The following is a 17,828-nucleotide window of genomic DNA, read 5'->3' as shown; positions in this document are numbered from 1 at the left end:
AAAATTGCTTAATAAACATTTATTTTGTTTATTTGTATTTTATTAGTATTTTCCTTAAATGTGTCAAATATATATTTTCTCATCTAAATGTCCACTGAAATGTGAGCCAGGGGGCGGTAATGTGCCTTAACATTGGTGGCCAATCAAGAAGAAGAAGAAGCTGTGAGCCAGGAGGGAGGGGGTGAGTAGCTCAAATGTGCTGTTAGCATGTTAGCAGATCGATGCTACTGTGAACCGAGGAGCTATTGTCTTGATGTGAGCTTCTACTCAGGGTTTTTTCTTCCAGTTCAAAGCAGAAATGCTTCTGTTAAGAAACTGGCTGTTGTTTCCCCCCCCCACAATTTTAATTATAAGCTAGATATATTTCTACTAATGGAATTAGTTTGCTAACAGCAACAGGGATGAGTCAGTGAGTCAGTTGGGCTTGTGAATCATGATTCACGAGTCAGTAAAGTGATTCTCGAGTATTGAACGATTCGTTCACGAATTGAACATCACTACACAGAGCAGAGACCTGAGCAAGAGCGGCTGTTATTGTGTCTGTATATGGGTAATAGACAACACTGAAATACATTTCCTGCACGCAGCAGTGAATTTTCTTCGCTCAAAATAATTTTCTCCTCAAAATGCAACATTTGCACTCGCAAAGATTTTTTACATGTGCTCAGAATAGCGGCACAACAAAAACGCCATAGAACTGGACTGAAAATGAGAGAGAAGCCGATGCCCGAAGAAAAACTCTGACAGATGCTCAGAAAGTGGAGAACTGTTGCTCAGGAGCACTTCTAGAAAACGAACTGTGGAAGCAAAATATAAAGAAATGAGAAGTTGTTCGACGCTGTGCAAGTGCATCATTAACACCGTGTCCAGCCTCTGAGACTGAACCTGGCGATGGAGACCTCTTTGTCTTAAAAATGTAACCTTTTTTTTCTTTTTTAGGTTTTTTATGTGTAAAAATTCCAAGATGTGATGGTGGTTCGTGATTAATTCACACAAAAGACTGAAAGGCAGCTTAGAAAAGCTGGAAGCTGAAAACTGGAGAACCTAAAAATCACTCTGATCAGTTTAATTCAGCTCACTTTATAGAAGTTTTTATGGTGTTCAGAGTTCATCTGTAGGTTTGAAATATAAACACTGACCTCATCGGAGGTCAAATACAGGACACAAATCATGAATCATAAAACAATTTAAGAACGCAGTTTATGATTAGTAGTATAAGAAAACTAGAAAAATTCAAATGTAAAGAAATACTGGAAATAAATTGATTTATTCATGATGACGTGAGAGGTGATAAAGCTGCTGCTGAGGCGCTCGACTCTTCTTCAGTGGGCTTAAATAAAACGGATGGTTTAAAGCTGGAGGTGCAGATTGACTCATAATTAACACTCAGTATTTGGATATTTAATATTTCCTGACACCGTTAAAGCGGTGATGCTGTTGCTTTAAGGACTTATTTAAAAGTCCTCTGATTGGTTTTAACGTGGTTTCACTCACTTGAGTCCTCTGCTAATAAAACAGGTAATAAAGGAAGCTCTGCAGCACCTTTTTTAGCACTCAGCCAGCTCTTCAGGGTCACTTCACTGAGAAACCTTCCTGAAAAGCTGAGTATGTACCCACGGCCCACGGAGCGCTCGCTGGCCTGTAGTTCAGCGTGTCTCACAGCGAGCAGAGGGAAAACACGAATAAAAGCTGCTTTTGTTTCCACGAATCCTCACAGATGAGCTCAAAGCCTCACATGTGCAGACTGAGCTCTGCAGTCCAGGCCTGCCGCCACATGCACTTCCTGCTCTGGCCCCATGGTGGGTCCAGTTCACCACGTGCTTCCTCCCTCTGCTGGATGCAGCTGGTAACTGCAGCGTACATTCAAATCACCACCAGAGAGGCAGGAGTGAGCACGTCATGTGCACGTGCTCAGAAGCAGATGAAATATTGGAGTGATGAGGACTCTGAGTCTGCAGGGCTGTTTCACGTGTTTTAACTCCTAAAGTTTGGATTTTGTAACAAAGTTCCTGTTTTTTGAAGACTTCAACTCAGTTCAATTGTATTTGAACCAAATCACAACAACAGTTGCCTCAATGTGCTTTATATGCAAGATAAAGACCCTGCAATAATGCAGAGAAAACCCCAAGAGTCATGACCCTATATGAGTGTTTTGGCAACAGTGGGAAGGAGAAACTCCTTTAAAAAGTTCAACAGATATTTCTTCAACTGGTTAATGAGATGCCGGATGATTTCAGGCTGCAGATCTAATCAGAAACTGTTTACATTTTAACCCCTTATCTGCAAAAACACTGAACAACACTGAGATCCAAGGATCAACCAGGGCTGCAGCTAAAGAACAGAGAGCCTGGTCGGAGGGGCGGGGGGGCACTGCACACCAGAAATTTGATTGGCTGCCCCACCAAAAATTTTGATGTCAAATTACTAAACCTGTGGTTGGAAATGACAGGGGAGGACAAAAACCCCTCTTCGTTCCTGCAGGGGGCGCTCGAGTGACTGCAGAATGAATGGGGCTCTATGGAGCTGTAAATCCTGTGTGGTAAACAGCCTTCTGGAAGTTTTCATCTTATCAGTTACAGCAGAGGCTGGGACAGCAGATTCAGTTCCACTTTTACCTTTCTGCTGATTTTAAAGATTTAAATTGAAGTTGAAAATAAATAAAAAAATTCTGTGACAGCATCACTTTAGTGCTTTACTCCATCCTTCATTCTGATTCTGATGTGAAGACGTTCGCTTCATCAAACACACGATCCGCCCAACTTAATGGTATCCAATTAGAGGAGCTATAAAATTAAAATGATCCTCCTGTATGTTTTTATGAAGGAGGACCTACACAGACCACAGCTGTGTTCTGTATCAGTCTGTAAACACGTTAACCTGGAGAACTGCTGGAGCCTCCAGTGGCCTTCAGAGGAACTGCAGCTGTTTTTGGACTTCAGGTTTTTGGTGTTGTTGTGCTTCTTTCCTGTTTTATTTTGGTAATCCTCCTCACAACCTCTGTTGTGTTCCCCTTTGTGGTTCCTCGCTCTCCTTTTTCCATCCTCGGCTCCGTCCTCATTACTTTCACCTGCGTTTGTTTCCTAATTAGCTCTCAGTGTATCTACAGTCCTGCTGTCTTTGCTCCTCATCAGGTTTTGAGATTTTCATTTTCTTTCTGCTGAGCCCTGCTGTGAATATGATTAAAGTTCACCTGTGTGCATGAATATTTCTCATATTTGCTGTTACGCTTCCTTACATGTAAATCCTTTGCCTTGTTGAAAGATGCTCAATATTCCTGCCTTGGCTCTATTTTTAGACTTGGAAATGTAGACACTGTGTACTCAGGAGTCAGAGTCAGTCGCCATATTTAAACCCTGACAAGTATTTTTACCTGCTAAAAAGGAGACAGAGAGCTTCGAATATCAACCGACGGCTCGGAAAAGAAAATCCAAGCAAGACGCCGTCAACGATCGTTCAGTTAAATGAGAGACAGCTGCAAACATTTCCTTTAACTTTCACACATCTGGAAAAAGGAATGGAGAAAAGAAAATGAAGAAAATGTTAAGTTTTGTACATTTATTTAATCTGTTCAGATTCTTAAATTTGAATCCACACTTTGAAGAAATCTCTTTCAAAACAAGACCAACAGACACACAAAGGAAACGACGTCATCACACACACGACCAACATGACAAGAAGACGCACAATCCAGAAAACATCTGCCTGTCGAAACAGGAACCATCCAAAGCACAAACGCCATCCTTCAGCTCGCTAACAAAGTCATAACCAATATCATTTCCTTAATATTGTCAATTCAAACAAAGACTTTCCATAAATAATTGTGAAATGAAAACAGTCAAAAATAATAAACACACCAGAGCAGTAAAATAAACCACAATCACTGTAAAGAAAAAGAATTACATAAAAGCAGAGGCTTGTTTCATTAAAAAAATAGGGACAAAAAGTCTCTAAATCCAGATTTGTGTCTCAGGTATTGGACCACCAAGGCCTCCACCCACCCAGACACCCACTCCACAGAGCACCAAACCACCAAACTGTTTGCTGTTTTAGAGGTTTTAAATTTAAATAGATCTGATTTCACCTTCTGTTCAGAGTCCTGTTGGGTTTTTGGATTCCTCTTTTACATTTTCAGTCTCTGGAGTCTCAGCTGTCGCTGTAGTTTGGATTTCTTTACTCGTCAGTGTTTTTTGTTTGCTGGTGAAGACATTGTTTGAATGGATTGTTCCTGCCTGTGTTGTGTCTCTGTGTTTAGCTGCCTCACATCGGCTGTGTCCCAATTCAGGGTCTGCACGCTTGAAGTACGCGCACTACGCGTACTACGTACGGTGCGCACTATAAGTACGAGACGTGCGGAAGTGAGAGGCTTGTGAAATGGGACGGTCTAGCCCTTCGTTGCGCTGTTCAGGTTGCCTAGCAACCATGATACTAACCGTGAGAAACGTTACATACAGCTTTGTTTGACAGAAATGAAGGAGAAAATTGTTTTGTTGGTCAATCATTTTTGTCATGACATCACTTTGATTAGTTGAGTATCTGAGGCTGAGACCACAGGACTGTAAAACATGATTGTTGGGCTTCATTTCTGTACTGAACAGTCATTTAAGATTAGTTAGTAAATAATAATTAGTTAATGTTGTTCATGAGACTAAAGTCATCTCACTATGGTAATGTAAATATTACCACAGTGAGATATCAATATTATATTATTGTCAGATTATTATGATATGTATATATATATATATATACATATATATATATATATATTAACTTTGCCAACATGTGGCCAACAGTAATGTTTTAATGTTCTTCATTATTAAACATTCGCACATAATTAAGTGACGTCATGTTCAGTACTTACTTTTGACAGTTCACTTTTCGGCCGCTCCCTTCTGCCATATTTTGCGGCAAAATTATCCACACCCACCGCCGCGCTATGAATTGTGGGATATATGGGACCACGAAGCGTGCACCGGACCACGCTTGATATTTGGGGAAATCGACGGCGCATTTGGAGTATGCATTTGAAGTACACTTCGGATTGGGACAGCCGTCGTCGCGTGGCGGTGACGTAATCACACTTAAAATGCGTACTTCAAGCGTGCAGACCCTGAATTGGGACACAGCGCCTGTGTTTAGCTGCCTCACTTGGAGTTTTATGATTGTCTTGATTGTCTTCACCTGTCTCTTTCCCTTGGCTGTTTCCCTGATTACCTCGGGGGTTTAGAAAGTCACCGTCCTCTGGTCTGTTGTCTGGTCTTTGGGTGACCTCTCCGCTTCTTCGGTTTTCCTAAATAAACGCTTGTTTTTTTATTTCTCCGGTCTGTGTTCGGAGTTATCCCTTTGGTTCGACTCTGCATAGACTCAACATAACATAACATAAAAGTCCCGATCTTTTACTCAAGTTCTACCCTTAAACAATATCCTGTTGGAAAGTTAATTGTAAATGTTGCTCTGATCCAGCCTCGTGTCTTTCAAATATACATTCACAGTTATTACTAATAAAGTGACTGCAGGCTGAATGAAGACTTTATTAAGTCCTTTAATCCCAGACTTGTGCCTTCTTTCTTTCTGATTCTGGATCACAAAGAAATGAACGAATGAAATGTGAAAACATTACGTAATAAGTGTCCCAAAAACACATCAGGCTTCTAAATGCTGACGACAAATGAACTCTGTGCAAGTCTGAGCAGGAAAGTTTGACTCATTTGTTTTACGGTTGCACGTCCTGCATAACTTTCTGAAAGTTCAACACATGATCCCAACCCCCATCATTAAAGTCCATCTGGAGGCCAAATTGTAGCATATTGTTGATATATTTGTGTACAATGGTAGGATCTGGTCATATACTGGTCGTTAGAAAAAGTTGCATATGTCCATAAAACCTCTTGCAGTGGGACACGGTCATATTTTGCAGTCAGATTACAGTGAAGAGGCAAAAACTGGAGCGTGGATCTCCCCGTGTCTTTACTAAAACCTCTAATCGATGAGTTTTGTAGTATGTTTAAGTACGTCAGTGCAGATATAGTCGGGGAGGTCCTGAATGACCTCAGTCACAGTGATACTCATGAACTATCCACACACTCAGCGTTATTCTTAATGGCCTTATAGTTGTGGAGTTACAGTACTGTGCAAAAGTCTTGAGGCACTTCTCATTTCTTTACATTTTTCCAGAAAATGTGAAATGACTGAAACGATGTACGAGCTGAAAACCTGTTTCCCTTCCTTAACGATGGCTCCTTGACAACCGCACTGAGACCTGCTGAAGGTCCACATGTGTCTCTTGTTTTGGGGTTTTTTTAAGGACTTGACTTTCAGACAATGTTTTTCTGCTGAACATAGTTTTTCTTAGGCCACTTCTTTCGTCCTCAACTTGTTCAGATTCCTCAAATTCTAAATAACAGACTGCACAGCAGGCTGAGATGTGCCAAGTCTTCAGCTAATAGCTGTTTGGGAATCAGCTTGTTGGTGCAAAAATGCTGCTTTATGTCAAACTGTGTTATCTTTGGTATTTTTCATAGATTAGACTAAAGAAATAGGAAAAATGTGAAAAGCTGCTAATAAAAAGTGCCTGAAGATACCATTTAAAACTTTCTTCTTTGCTAAGTTGTCTGTTATGTTTGGACACAAATGCTCAAAATGGTCAGGTACAGGACTGGACTGAAAAACTCTGAAAGACATTTTAAGGAGTTTGTCACCGAAACAAAAAAAGAGGAATGAGTCTTTCACCACCGGCGTATCTGCAGAGGCCTTCCATGGTTGTTTGGTACCTTAACCTTCCAGTTCTTTACAATAATGCTGTGATTTTGTAGGATATTATGAAACTGTAGAACTAAAACAATGAAGGTGTCGTAGCCCTAGAAATGCTAATATACATATTCCCTTGCACTTCAGAATCACCCCCTTAGTAAAAAAAGGAAAGAAAAACTCAAAAGTCAGCAGTTTTCCTTATTTTACTTCTTTCAAAACTGCAACAAAAAACATAAAAACATGGTACTAAGAGTCTGTGTAGGTTCTCAGTTATCCAGATGATATTCATAAGAGCAGGACTTTTTCTGAGGCCACGTCCACACTAATGCCTTTTCGTTTGAAAACTCCGTTTTGGCCTCCCGTCCACACTGAGACGGCGTTTACCCCGAAGGAAAACGCAGCGTTTTGAAAACGCCCTTGAAAACGCGTACATTTGAAGACGGTGCTATCACGTCGCAGTGTGGACAGCAAAAACTGAGACTTTTGAAAAATGACGCATGTTAGTCATATGATGCAGTCATGTGATCAATTACACTAGTGTGGACTCTGAGGCTACGTCCACACGTACCCGGGTATTTATGAAAACGCAGATTTTTCTATGCGTTTGCGCCTTTCGTCCACACGTAAACGGCGTTTTCGGTCACTGAAAACTGAGATTTTTAAAATCTCCTCCCAGGGTGGAGATTTTCAAAAACTCAGTTTTTGCGTTTACGTGTGGACGAGGCGTCAAAGGTGTGCGCATTTTTTGACGTCACACTGTGCGCCGCGTTATTGTTTCGGTGAGATGAATTTCTACAATGGCGGACGTAGACAAAATACTGTTACTGTTAATTTTACTCTGCGGTGTTTAAATGCTTACATATACACACACAGTTACTGTCCCTCCACATATACAACTCAGTTCTGCTTCTATGCGCCATCTTTGTTTACTCTTTCCCACCCAGGCTTATTGACTTCTGATTGGCCAACATTTCTACACAGATAGGAATATATCGCCACCTGCTGCTTTGGCATGTTCCTAGCAGCGTTTTCCTTCGTTTTTGGCTTTTATGTGTGGACGGGATTTTTTTAATAAACGAAAACGGAAAATCTTTGTTTTCAAAAATACCCGTGTACGTGTGGACGTAGCCTGAGATGCTTCACCAGCAGGAGAGTCTGTAAACCCTACTGGGGGTTGTCCTATTCACACCTTGGCTCATGACATGCATGATTAATTGTGGGTCAACGACCAGCTCCAAAGGTGACAACCCCCACTAAGATTTAAATACCTGGGACTCTCCACCTTTTGGTTGGAGAACTGAAGAAGCCTCCTGGATAAGAGGTGAAGAAAAGAAAAAGAGCGTTATGGCTACGTGACTTATTTATTTGGTTTTGTTCGGAAGATTTTAATTTCTGACTGATTGTTACTTTGAGTCTCTGTGTAATAAATTCATGTTAGTCAGGAGGTAAAATTTATACAGAAATGTTTAAAAAATGTTGTTGCAGGTGAAGAAAATCTGAAACATGTAGACATCTTTTGAGGCGAGGGGCTTGTGCACCTACAATATTGTTTCATAAAGCAGCCCCGGGGCTGTGTTTCACCTGCATGCGTGACATTTGGTACACACATGTAACATCACCACAAAGGCTTGGTGTCATGTTTTTAGTCACGTGGTTTAACATGAGATAAGATGTACCGCATTAAAAACATAGTTGGGAAATTCCTTCAGGACCAGAAATAATATATAATTTTTTTTCCTGTTGCTTTTGTTTCTGGACCCAAATGTTCGACGACCCAACTGCTGCTCAGTTTAGTTTGTCATTAGTTGAGCATTTGTTTTACAATTTTTTGTTATTATAAAAACTTTGATCTTAAGTGGACTGAAGCAGTGAAAGTTCATTTATGTTGGTGTTAAAGAGGTTTAGCTGAGTCTTTGTACATGATAAAGAAATGCATGAAGGGAATCTGTCAGCACAACTCTGTGGGTTTAAATTATAATAAATGTGTAAAATAAGAAGTTTTGTTAATCCATTTTTAAACTGTGGAGACAAAATCAGTTCTGACATTTACTTGTTTGCATATTACTTAATAACGTTGGTATAGTATGAATGTCTAAGTTCGAGTGTTTGCTGGGCTGATTCTGGCCCCTGGGCCTCATGTTTGACAAACCTGATAGGGGGTATTTATCAGGGCAAAGATTTGAATCAACCCAAAGAGATAAGGACTGATTACATCTCCTGATTCTTTCCTTTTTTTCAAGTACATAAAGTTGTCTAAGATATTTTTTCATACTATTGTTCCTACTTTTATTTCAGTGAACTATTTTTATTTTTTAATTTATTGATTGCCACAGCTATAATTTTAGTTATTGCTTTATAATTAGCTTCCTTTAATAACCTAATGTAGTTATATGTTGTATATACATCCTTCGTGTCGATATTATTACTTTTTAAAATCCGCTAAAAGGAGCCGCTGCGGTTAAACTGTTTGAAATGGAATGAAGTAAAGAGTGAAATAAAATAATAACCGTGTTACTGGCTTTAAACTGCCGTGTGTAAACCCCGCCCTCGTGTTCCGTGTCGGTCGGAAATACGTCACGTTTCTGAAGCTAAAGATGCTCCAACTCCGCTGTGAGAGTGACTTTAACATTAAGTTGTACTCTGTGGCAAACTTTGGCCACACCTAGATCCTGTCCAAAAAAAAAAAAAGAAAGAAAAAAAAGGTTTATTATTTTTATTTTTATTTTATTTTTTTTTATTCTTCCTCTGGTGCGTTTGTTTGTGTGTCGGCGAGTCCCGGCGGCGTAACCGGAGAAGGGCCTCACAGAGAGGGGAATGCAGGACTGCAATGGAGCACAATGCAATACAGGTAAAGCCGATGTAATTTCCAAATAAAGCCGTTTATGTCGCTGGTGGCCGGCCGTTTTTTGACCTGTTGACGTGGAGAATATTTTAAGCTAGCGTCGGCGCCGATTGAAGCCTGAATTCTGGGTTTTATTTCATTTACTTTGGCCATGTCGTATTGAGTGTTTTCTCATATCAGCCAAACCCAGGCACGGAGAGTTGCTCTGACTGCAATTACAACTTTATTCAGCCAGGCTCAACTTTTTTCTGGCTCCTAATAAATCGGTGATATTTGTATTTTTCGTGGGGGGAAACAATGGGCTGTGACACCGAGCTGTCGCCTCGTTTCCTATCCTACCCAGCCGTTAAATTCCAGTTTAATATTTCTGATATTTTCTCCGTGTTAATGATTAATTTCTTTGTGTGTCGTGTCGACAGTTTCTTCCTCCGGCTACCAACCCCCACCCACACTAACAAGAAGCACATTAGCTCAAAATAAAATTAAATTCTTGCCCTGAAAATATCAGGAAACTTTTACCCTCCTGTTTTTTTCCAGCCCCAAAGAAAAAGCAGCCGAGCTACCATCGACATGTTCTCCATTTTTATGAGAATTAATTCCCAGCCCGACGAGATATTAGAGATTAGAAATATTTTTCAGGACTAGGTGGAGCAGTGTTGCTTTTAATAGGAAGCATATTGATATTATGATCAAATCCTCCCGACATTTTGTCTCCGCTGTAATTGGCACAGTTTTAAGGAGGAATCTTATTATTGTGTGTTTGCGTGAAGGGGAACTGAAATGTGGAGTTGTTGTTTTTTTTGGTCAAGGCTATTTCAAGTGCAAAATAAAAATAAAATAAAATAAAATAAAAACCGAGCGAGCAGGAAACACGCCAGAGGACACACAGCGAGGGCAGCGTGGGCTTTATAAGAAATAAAAGTCATTTATTTGGACTGAAATCCTCCATGTGTGGCGCTGCGTGGATGTAGAGATATTTAATATTCCACTGCTGCTTGTATATTTTTACAATGTCTCTGTTTAAATATTAATTTACTGCAACACTGAGAGTTTTTCCTTCAGTGCTGAACTTGTGAGCTTTTGAATAACAGGATATACCCAAGGTCAATACTGCTCGCTTTATTTAGTTTATTTATTTATTTATGTGCAAAGCAGGAGACGTTTTTTAATTTCTCTTCCTTCCTGGGTTGAAAACAGTGTTAGAAAAAAAATCTCACTGCATTATTGTCAGAAATATCACGAGAACTGACGCAGGCATGGTGCAGATTAAGGGTTTCCATCTTAAATTCCTGTGTGTGTGTGTGTGTGCATTTTAGACAGAGGGCTGCCTCTCACAGCTCAGATTATATTATGTGCCTCTTATTTTCCTGCCTGTGGTAGGCTGGAGCACTGCACAGCCCTCCCCCAGGGCCACGGGGGAAAAAAGGAAAAAGATACTGGTAGACGGGGCTCCACTGGATAATGGCATGTTTATGACACAGAAAGCTCACTTCATGCTGGCATTTATCATATATTCTCACTGTAATTAACTTAAATACATGTATGCAACTAATTCAGGGGCTGAAACTGGTTCTGCAGGACTAAATACGGACTTAGTTTGAGTCCTTTTCCTGCTTGTAATTAGAGTCGGGGGATACATTGATACAAAAATGAGTCAGAAACTAATTTAAAGGTGATTTTTGTGTTTGTTGGTGTAAATGAGCTCTCCTACTCAAATGCCTGCATGTCGGCGATTGATTGGTTAGACAATGAACCCATAAAACCTATGAACTAGTTTGTCTGTTGCAGCTCTTTGTGTTCCCATTACTCCAAATTCCTTCAGAAAGTTTGTTGTGCGTCTTTTCCTGCCTCCATATAACAAAGATCTTCCCTTCATGGTTAATGAGTATTCAGCTGAGTTTACACATTAATAAAAATGAATCTGAAACTAATTTAAAGATGTTTATGTTTGAACTTTGCCAGACGAGTGTAACTGAAGATTACTGATCGGTTGGTTATTGATCACACAAATGACCTGCAGACATCTTTTTGTGACGTTGTTGTGTTTCTTGATCGTGTTTGATCAGATATGAGCATAAATGTTTACAGATGATCTTATTGGAGGAAATTATTCGCCTCTGCTGTCGATATCGATCTTCAGTTTGTTAAATGTGAGCTGAACAGTGATTGTACCTTTGTTTACAAAGATCGTAAATTAATAGATTTGTAGAAAAATACTCAGAAACCAGTTTAAAGGTGATTTTTCTGCTCGTTTCTTTTGTTAAATGTGACCCAAATAAGTAGATATATCTGTTCCTACGTGTAAAAACAATTATCTCATTGATAAAAGAAGTCGTTTATATTACTGTGCTGTGTTCACTTTACTCAGATTTCCAATCTAAAGTTATCATTTCATGGATTCATTGATTTGGAGAGCCTCAAACATTTTGATGAACAATTAGTCAGAACTTAACCAACCCAGCGTTGAGCTTCAGCTCATGTGAGTAAATAGTTTCTTTATGTGTTTAAACGTATAAAAGTCAAGACATCTGAGAGTAATCGATTTAGATCCTGGAAGGAAACGAACGAGCGCTGATGCTGGTTTGTCTGTGTGAGGCAGCTGTGTGCTAAACTTGAGCTAAAAAGAAATGTTGTTACTTTGTTGCGTTTTTACTTTTTCTGCCATTTAAATATTTTAAACTAAATTGCTCAGTGAGTCATTTGGTTCATAGATTAGCAGCTGAACACGAATCAAACAGATGTGATGGTGAAAATGTACGTTTCTTTCTTATGTGTTTGAGTAATAACCTGAGTAATAAGCACATAGTAAGTTGTGTTTTTGTCATCTATCTCTACTTAGGCACATTTTAACAACTAAAATGATGATCCAACATTAAACTAAAAGTGTTGTGTTGCAGAGGTGGGAATCACCATACATCCCACGATACGATATTATTGCAATTTTTTCAAATATTTTGCGATATTCAGATTCTGTACATAAAGGTAAACTTTATCAATATTCATTTGATCTAATATCAAAGTCTCACACTCAGTCTTTCTCTCATTTCAGTTTTATTGTTGACAAACTGAACGGTTTGTATTACAGTCTAGTCCAACTTAACTGAATCAACCATCTGGTACAATTATAGCTATTCTGAACTATGCAGTTTATGAAAACTATGCAGCCCCTTCAGCAACTGAAGAATTTGAAAGTAAATTAAAACAAAATATAATTTTACATTAAATAAAAAAGTTTTACACTTAATTAAAATAAAACATGTCTTAAATTAAAATAAGTAAACTGTCATGTTTATTGCTGCCAAAAACAAGTTAAACACATTTGGACAGTGAAGGAATGTCAGGATTCTTGCTCAGAAAAAGGATCAACATGCTCTGAAGTCAGAGCACAAAAACCTTTTTTGTAACAAAATATCGATTTCTGCTGTCCCTGTATCCATACGTTATTAGCAAACAAAATATCACCATGCTACAAAGTATCGATTTTTTCCCCCACCCCTATTGTGTTGGTCCTCAGATGATAAATCAGAAGCACAGCAGGGTCATTTTCTGTTGAGTAAGGTTACGTGTTTATACTTTAAAATGACTTTTCTCAAAATATCTGACTATAGGCTACTGAATGATTACTGGTGTATTATATTTATAATATAGCAAATATCTTGGTTTAAATATCTGCAGCTGCGTTGCTAACAGTGAGTGGATTTATGGTTAGTAGATTTTTAAGGTTAAACTTTGTGGACGTGGAGCTGAAAAGTAAATTTTCTCAATAAAAATGAGATTTGTGCATAAATTTCCAGTTTGTATCAATGACTCGCATCACAATCACAATTTAAGCAAGAAAATCCTGTTATTTCCAGCTTAATTACATTTATGGTGCTTTGAGTTCTCCATAAAGCACCACTGATTCACTAAAATACAAATTTTGATGACCAACAAATCAAAAGTTTGTTTTTCAGCTTTGAACAGAACATTTCTGGTTTCCCTGCTCACACGTGTAGCTGAGACGTCTCAGATCATTAGATTTGAGTCACAAATAATCAGCAGTGTTGAGTTTTGCCCGTGTATGGTTTTAAAGAGAACGTTTCTCCTCCTGTGTCAGCGTAACATGATTTGTGGTTATGTCTTAGCTTGCTGTACTTTTGTTTTTTCCTGCCCACACCTGCACATATTCCAGGGATTAACGCAGTAGTCGTAGGATTAGTTGCTGGGCTTGTTTTTCTGTAGCTTGAACTAAATTTCTTACTTCCTTTATTTTTTTTCTTTGTGTATTAAGAAAGTAAAGTTTCATGGATGAGTGGAGCAGTGTATGGACAGAAGATAACGCAGTCCTGTTGCTCATTATTGTGTAACTGCTCACCAAGAATTTTTGTTTCTGGCTTGTTGAAATTTGAGCTCAGTGGTATTTGTTCTTGTTTTTTACGGCTCTTATATCCACAGACACCTACACCCTCAGGGTTAATTGATTAGTCGACAACAGAGGAGTGAAAAAGTAGCAATTGTAACGACTCATTTAACAATCGCTAAGCAAAAATATCATCCCAGCTCTTTGAGTGTTAGGCGAGCAGTCGTTTTGATCCTATTACTCTTTGTTTTCCTGCTCGTTTGGCTATAAAAGGTTCGATCTCTACAAATAATCTGCTTAATCGATTTACCAAACAAGCTGATAACAAATATTTCGTCAATACATCAGCGTTTGTTCATGGAAAAAATCCCAATTTCTTATTTTCATCTTGTGGTTAGTTATATTTCTGCTGTGTTTTCTTGTTTATCTGCCAACAATATTGATGATTCATTGATTTGTTAGACGACTATAAGTTAATTTTTCATTTCCTGACAAAACACATTAACAATTTTTCAGCTGAGCTTCCAAAAAATATAATTTTTGATAAATTAATCTTTATTTTTTAAAATAAAAAATACAAAATACGTTTGGCTCCAGCTCTCAGATGTGAATATTTACTGATATTTGTTCCAGTTTTATTACATACTAAAGGTCATGTCTGAGGTTTAATTAACTGTCACTTTTATTACACTTTTATTTACACGTATAATGTATAAAAAGCTGATTATTGTGTTTGTAAAAGTGCATTGAAACCTTTAACATGTCAGAGCTTTATTCCTGGGAATGATTGTTTCTCTTTTTCCAAACCATATCTCTCATATTTGTGACGGATATTTACGTCTGTAGCACTGAATGCACCCGAGCTGTAACTGTAACTGTTTATTAGTCCTGTAGAGGAAATGTAGAGTCAATTATTAGCCAATAATCCATCAGTGACTAACCAAATTATTCACTTAATTTTATGATATTACAGTATTATTTTCTTAATTTTATAAAGTACAGCTTACGTTTCTTTATGGTAAAAACCAGAATTGAGGTCAGTATTTAGCAATAACACCAACTGTGGATCTGTGGTGTCGATGGGTTTGTTTTTATAAGCGTGTCTTTCATACAGAAGATCCAAAAGATCCATAAACTTTTGTTATAATCCAAGAAAATTAAAAAACTAAACTAAAAATGTGATATTGAGGAAACTGATGAGGAAATACAATAATGGGATGGAAAAAGTCGTCAGTTCAGTCGCTGTCAGACGTTCACGATCACTTCCTCCATAATTTTCTGCTCATTCTCATATTTGTGTCAGACTTTACAAGACTTCACAGGTTCTTACCCGACTTTATTTTTATGTCCTTGATCTGGTTTGTTGTTCTGCTTGAAGAGTTCATGTCTGTTTTTAGCAGTCTGCACAACGTTCGGGAACATTTTATGGGAACTCGGTCTCTTCCTGCCATCTTGAATATGTCGAATATTAATCTCAATTTTGCATTTTCTTCAACGTCATCTCGTTCTCTCGTCAGATATCGTGCTCTATTAAGAGCTGAAACTCATGTGTCTAATATTTAGGTTGTAATATTTCAATCGGTGCTTTCACAAAAATCGCAGTAACGATATTATCGTGATATCTAAAGATTTTTCACCTGATATCTGAACCTATTAACTGTCAACACGTTTCAATCTGACGTCAATATCGCAGAAACCTATGAATGGAGACCTACAGATTTACTGACTGTAATGACAAAGTTGTGACGTGTTTGAACAACATGTGAAATGAACAGTAAATTAAAATCATATAAACATATGTTGTGACATTGATGACGAATTATCAGTACATAGAAGATTTAATACCCAACATGTTCCTTCATAACGTGTCTGACACCCAAACCCTTTCTTATCCCCACGTTGTTCCCACCAGGAAGAGGAAAAAATGGAGATGAGTCATAAGTTTGGTGCTCAGCTACAAATCTAAACCTGCTTCAACACTTTGATATGAATCTGGTGTTTTTTTTGCATTATAATGCTAATAATTAATACAGTTTTAGCTAAACTTACTTTAAAGTTCAGTAACATATGTTTATCATGTTGGTAGTAATGCTATAGTTGAGTCTCCCTGCTGATGCTGCCTTCGACTCCATTTTATTTCAATCTCGTGTATTTTTGTATGAATGTGATTTGACTAAGACACACATACAGCTATGAACACTAGAGGTGGGAATCACCATACATCCCACGATACGATATTATCACAATACTTAACGCACGATACGATATTATTGCAATTTTTTAAAATATTTTGCGATATTCAGATTCTGTACATAAAGGTAAACTTTATCAATATTCATTTGATCTAATATCAAAGTCTCACACTCAGTCTTTCTCTCATTTCAGTTTTATTGTTGACAAACTGAACGGTTTGTATTACAGTCTAGTCCAACTTAACTGAATCAACCATCTGGTACAATTATAGCTATTCTGAACTATGCAGTTTATGAAAACTATGCAGCCCCTTCAGCAACTGAAGAATTTAAAACAAAATATAATTTTACATTAAATAAAAAACTTAATTAAAATAAAACATGTCTTAAATTAAAATAAGTAAACTGTCACATTTGGACAGTGAAGGAATGTCAGGATTCTTGCTCAGAAAAAGGATCAACATGCTCTGAAGTCAGAGCACAAAAACCTTTTTTGTAACAAAATATCGATTTCTGCTGTCCCTGTATCCATACATTATTAGCAAACAAAATATCACCATGCTACACAGTATCCATTTTCCCCCCCACCCCTAATGAACACCAGTACTAAGAGTGTAGTGTAACCTAAGAAAATCTTACTTTTTTGACATAATATTGAGCATTGATTTTGTTTTTTAGTTATTGACATTTTTTAAAATGTAATTTGAAGTAGGATTGACTCGTCAATATTTAATCTCATAATAGTTTTTTTATCATTACGAATAAACCCAAAACATTCTTACAGTGACCCAATAAATATTATTTAGGGTTTTAGATCAAACTTTTTAAGGCTCAAACATATGTATGAGGCATGTTTCTAGTTGTATGTTGTTATTACAGGTTAAAAATGAGTATTTATAGCAGTCATGAGACTCAGTATTCAATGTGTAGTGTATTATTATTATTATACCACTCATTTAATGTAAATGAGTGCTTTACAGAAGTGTTACTGAGATAACGTTGTTCCTTAACGAACCTGCTTAAAGCTGAAACTGTTGCATCTTTATTAGGACGGAGAACATCTGGTTGTTGTGGCTTCTTCTGGGGTGATTTTCATCTAAATCTAATGTTTCCATCTTTGATTAGTATCATTTTATAAACACATCAGTTTTATGGCATCTTTGAGGCTTGTTAATGTCAGTAATGTTCCCACGTCACTCTGACTCATTTAAAATTAAAACTTTACTCTGTTGCTTCTTCGTTTGGACTTCAAACCCGTGTTTCTGTGACTGTCTGCATGTCTGACGGTTTATTTTTCCTCTGTAGTGTTTTAATAATTGTCCTCTGGGGCCACGCCGCTGCTGTAATTGTGCAGTATTCGTCTCCAGCGATCTTACATGTGTTTTATTCTCGTATGTTGCAATGTTTCCACGGTGACGCTGTGTTTTATTTAATCTCCTGCGGTTCTGTAATTTCAGTTCCTATAGCTGAGTTTTTCTGACATGCAGCAGCGGCGACCTTGTGCTGCTGCAGAAGAAGAGTGTTAATATAAAACTCTGAGAGGCTGATTCATGTTTTTGGTGTTTTCGTGAGTCTGCTGAGTTCACAGTGACGTAGTTAAATGTCATCCGCTGTCTGTTTTTACGTTGTGGTGCTGTTAGTGTTGCTACCTGACTCCATGTGTAGCTGATATGTATATTTTCTGCCCTATCTTTCTAAAAATTGATCC

The 17,828-nt window shown here is 38.0% G+C and overlaps 1 protein-coding gene across 1 annotated transcript in view; it reads left to right on the top strand.

The window, feature by feature from the left end:
* Positions 1–9,296: 9,296 nt before the first annotated feature.
* The window catches only part of zgc:77151 (uncharacterized), a 44,599-nt gene continuing 36,067 nt past the window's right edge, over positions 9,297–17,828 (top strand). Inside the window, exon 1 of the mRNA XM_006785146.3 lies at positions 9,297–9,595. Within this exon, the coding sequence (XP_006785209.2) occupies positions 9,575–9,595 (21 nt within the window). The 5' untranslated portion in view covers positions 9,297–9,574. The remainder of the gene's footprint in view (positions 9,596–17,828) is intronic.

Source organism: Neolamprologus brichardi, chromosome 10 (genome assembly GCF_056152115.1).
Source record: "Neolamprologus brichardi isolate AB-2024 chromosome 10, ASM5615211v1, whole genome shotgun sequence".
NCBI classification, from domain to species: Eukaryota; Metazoa; Chordata; class Actinopteri; order Cichliformes; family Cichlidae; genus Neolamprologus; species Neolamprologus brichardi.
The sequence above is the reverse complement of the archived record's forward strand: the minus strand, read 5'-3'. Positions and strand labels throughout refer to the sequence as shown.